The sequence below is a fragment of the Apaloderma vittatum genome, unplaced genomic scaffold (genome assembly GCF_000703405.1).
Source record: "Apaloderma vittatum isolate BGI_N311 unplaced genomic scaffold, ASM70340v1 scaffold36073, whole genome shotgun sequence".
NCBI lineage: Eukaryota > Metazoa > Chordata > Aves > Trogoniformes > Trogonidae > Apaloderma > Apaloderma vittatum.
This window is the reverse complement of record NW_009708026.1, coordinates 7,460-9,920: the sequence shown is the minus strand read 5'-3', so window position 1 is coordinate 9,920 and position 2,461 is coordinate 7,460. Positions and strand designations below refer to the sequence as shown.

The 2,461-nt window shown below is 48.2% G+C and overlaps 1 protein-coding gene across 1 annotated transcript in view; it reads right to left on the bottom strand.

Annotated features, from left to right (window-relative positions):
• ACRBP (acrosin binding protein) overlaps positions 1-1,806 on the bottom strand; it is a gene marked incomplete at its 5' end in the record, with an annotated part of 13,473 nt that extends 11,667 nt beyond the window's left edge. The window contains one exon of the mRNA XM_009866407.1: positions 1,594-1,806. Coding sequence (XP_009864709.1) covers positions 1,594-1,806 — 213 coding nt within the window. The remainder of the gene's footprint in view (positions 1-1,593) is intronic.
• Positions 1,807-2,461: the final 655 nt, after the last annotated feature.

Sequence of the window (2,461 nt, the reverse complement as noted above, 5' to 3'; positions counted from 1 at the left end):
CCTCCTGACTCATCTTCCACAACAAAGAGTGTTGAAAGGTTACATGTAGGCTTCTCCTGCTTGAAACACAAGGTAATTGCTTTCCTTGGCAGTACACCTGAAGAGGCACAACTAATGCTCATGAATGTTTGGATGTGGACAGTGTTGCCAAAACATGAGGACACATGATCTGCCACATCCACTCGGCCTCTCAGCCCAGCTGCAGCTTGTGCCAAAATAGCCCCAAAACTGGAAGGAAGGGAATAGAGAGGGTAATTAAATCTATTAGTCCGAGAGATGGAGGAGGAGAAGGCAAACAAGGCATCCTGCAAAGCTGTCCCATTTCCTGGCATTCCCAAATGCCCCTGCTCTTGGCAGCTGAGCCTCCAAAGGCAGCAGCACTGGGAGTGTGGCTGGATATGCTGAAGAGCAGTGCCAGCGCATTGGGCATCACCGGGAGAGGAATGAGAACAACCCTGGGTGCAACCAGCACCACGTCATGGTGAACTGCAGATGCTCACAAGGGAGTGAGGAGCCCAAGACCCATCCCTGCATCTGCTGCTGTGGGGTGGGACCTGTTCCCTTGATACAGCTGCAGAAACAAGCAAGAAATAGTTGCCCTCAAGCTGCAGTCCAAATAAGCACAGTTGGATGATCATTCAGTTCATTGACGTTCATAACTAAATATAAAACCATATCTTTTTATGAGAAAATTGTTCCTATTTTTTTTTTCTCTGAAGAAAAAAACAACAGAAGTAGTCCCAAGTTTTTCAGCTGCACAGATATAATTATGCCACTTAAATTCTCTGATGCAGGGGTGCAGGGAAAGTATGACTGCAGAGATTTAAAGGGTGCTGTTGCTATGGTGCTTTCTGAACTGTGATGTTTCTTGGCTCCTGAAATGTTAAACACTTTAAAAAGCAGCTTATCAACTCAAGCTTTCTTAAAGGCCCATGAGAGCCCATGAGCCAAGCTTCTGACTTAAACCCCAGATCAAGCTGGAAGGAGCCAGTCACGTTTTAAGATGAACTGTTGGGAAGAAATTATGAGCTTCAGAAAACTGTAGCCAGTTTCTTCCCACTTCCACCCCACCAACAGAGATGTGCAGAGACTGAAGAGGTCAGTGAATGGCCACCAATATGGCCACGGCTTTCAGCCCGTGACCCATGAATAGAGGCTGAGACAGCTGAGCTTGTTCAACTGGGTGAAGAGGAGATGGGGAGGTGAGTTAATGGTAGCCCGTAAGGACCCGAAGGAAAGCTGTGAGAACACAAAGTCAAACTCTTGGCGGTGCCAGATGACACAAGAGGGAAAATCCTGCAAACTATTTCTTGGGAGGTTAGGACCAACCATTAGGAAAAGCTTTTATCTCCAGGAAAGCAGTGCTATGCTGGAAGGGGTGCCCAAAGAAGTCATAAACCCAAACTCCTGTGCACAAAGCCAGGATGCTCTAGTGCTGCAGATGTCCTGCTCTGAGCTGGACTTTGGGCTAAAGATCCCCAAAACGACCCATCCCACCACCATCCTGCAATACTGTGGTATTTCAAGGCAGAGAAGGATCCGGCACTGCTCCAGCTGCTGCTTCTGCTCCCGGAGGTGGGGTGATCCCCCTACCTTTGGGGACATAGCCATGGTTCTCCACTTGATCCAGCTGCAGGATGGCGGGGCTGAGGCAGCCCTGTAAGCGACGCAGCTGGCAGGACACATGCGCCTTCCAGGGTGGCCACAGGCTGGCGAAGAAGAGATGGTACTCGCTGTCTGACAGTGGGCTGCCTGGACCAGGAGGTACTGGTGGAGCGACAGAGGGCATCAGCCAGGTCAGCAGCCCTGGGGGAGAAGGTAAGACGTGCTTAACCCTCCTTAGCAGGGGACAAGCAGTGGGTGGAAATGAAATAGCAACTGGTGGGGAGTCCTGCTCCCATCTGCTGGTGCTGAGCGGGGCATGCGGATGAGCTGGTCTGAGATATCCCTCCAGCACCCCTGCTTGCAGAGTCCCAGGGAAATCAGGAGCTCTATAGCAAAAAAGGGAAAAGGAATGAAATAGCAGAGGGGTGGGGGAAAAGGGAAACAAAGAAGTATGGAGAAAAAAAAAGAGAAAAGGAAAAGAAGAAAATAAAAAGAAAAAGGAGAGGAGAAGGAATAAAGTAAAAGAACAACAAAAAAAAAGAAAAAAGAAAAAAGAAAAAAAGAAAAAAGAAAACAGAAAAAAGGAAACAAGAAAAAATAACAAGAAAAAAGGAAAATAAGAAAAAAATTTTAACAGTTGGGTTTTTTTGAGGATTGAGTGGCAGTTGTTTTGGCTTAGTTTGATTTGGGAGAGGTTTTTTGCTTGGGTTTTTAGAGTTTTTTTTCCCCACAAAACTCCACCCTGTAGGCCCCTCTCCCCACCCCTGCAAGCTGACCTTGCTCTCCACTCTGGGGGTCCCCACCCTCCACAGGGACATCCCTCCATTCCCTTCTTTCACTCCAGCTGCCCCTCCAC